Source organism: Aplysia californica, unplaced genomic scaffold, assembly GCF_000002075.1.
Source record: "Aplysia californica isolate F4 #8 unplaced genomic scaffold, AplCal3.0 scaffold00137, whole genome shotgun sequence".
In the NCBI taxonomy this organism is placed as follows: Eukaryota; Metazoa; Mollusca; class Gastropoda; order Aplysiida; family Aplysiidae; genus Aplysia; species Aplysia californica.
In genome coordinates this window covers 1109228-1110494 of record NW_004797407.1, presented here as the reverse complement: position 1 = coordinate 1110494, position 1267 = coordinate 1109228, and the positions used below count along the sequence as shown (strand labels likewise).

The 1267-nt window shown below is 38.2% G+C and overlaps 1 protein-coding gene across 1 annotated transcript in view; it reads right to left on the bottom strand.

Moving 5' to 3' along the window:
- LOC101854790 (cadherin-related family member 2) overlaps positions 1–1267 on the bottom strand; it is a gene marked incomplete in the record, with an annotated part of 31674 nt that overhangs the window by 28420 nt on the left and 1987 nt on the right. Inside the window, 1 exon segment of the mRNA XM_035969328.1 lies at positions 954–1053. Coding sequence (XP_035825221.1) covers positions 954–1010 — 57 coding nt within the window.

Here is a 1267-nt window from a genome sequence, read left to right as displayed (position 1 = left end):
CCAAGGTCAGTGCTACTGACTGAAGTGTTTTTAGGCTATTCCCAAAGGGTGGATATAAACTTGTGCTTATGCACAGTAGCACTGTAAATGGGCTGATTTACTAATGTCATGTTCATACTTTTACGGAACAACATAAGGGGAACTGCTGCTTTTTCTTTCCTCATCCTTACACTCGTCATATTCCTCTATTTCTTTTTTATGTTTGTAACTCTCATGTGAACTGCTATTTTCGTGGTTGCCTTGATAGTCGAAGCAGACCTTGTGCTGGTGAGGCTAGAGAGGTGAGCAGAGTAAGCCTGATTCCTTGTTTGGACTTCTCTGTTGACACCCACCCCTTGGCGCTCGTATTATTACTTTATGCAGTTGCGAGCGCCGTAAAACCTTACTAAAATTAAACTAAAACTTTTGATGTGTAGCACTTCAGCCAGATGGAATACCATGATTATCAACATTACGCTTTTGATTTCTATTAAGTCTATTTCTTTCCGATTGTACTACAGAAGAAGCAGTTATCTGAACGATTACTTGGTTCACACCAAACTACTGGCATTGCACAGGGAATTGTTATAATATATTTACTTAGTCACAAATGCTGGCAATGGTTTGTGGCACAGGTAATGCAGGCTACTTAAGGAGCCCAACCTTTGTTCTGATCACCAACTTCGCATAAAAAAGTTGTAGGCATTTTGCAGTTTGATTTTGTTCTCCTTTGTGGAGTATATGAAAAGATAAAAGATAAGATAATACTCTTTTGTCCCAGAGGGAAACGTGTCTTGGCTGTACATGTTATAGTATAAAGAAATTATTAATAGGATTATTTACACATCGAAGAGGCGTCATGATTATTGAGGTAGAGTAAAATGAGCTATTCCTTTAATTTACTTATTTATTTATTTGTTCATCTATTTATGAACTTACATTTTTTGTTTTATTTTACTTACCGCGGTACTGACGAAATTGAAAACTCCACCAAGCACCAAAGCCACATGCCAGACGCCCAGTGACGTCATGACTGGCCAAACAAGACACCCAGGAAGATGCCCGAGTAGAGATCTGGAGGGGAAACAATCATGTAACTTAGCTGTTGTGTTTTGATTTGTTCAAAATGACATCATCATCATCATCATCATCATCATTTTTGTGTACAGCAGATAGTAAAACGGTTGAGACCTGGTGGTATTTCAAAAATATTTCAACGTTTCACCCTCAACGGGCTTCATCAGGAACATTCAAAATATAAATGACAAGATCTACACCCGCTGTATAT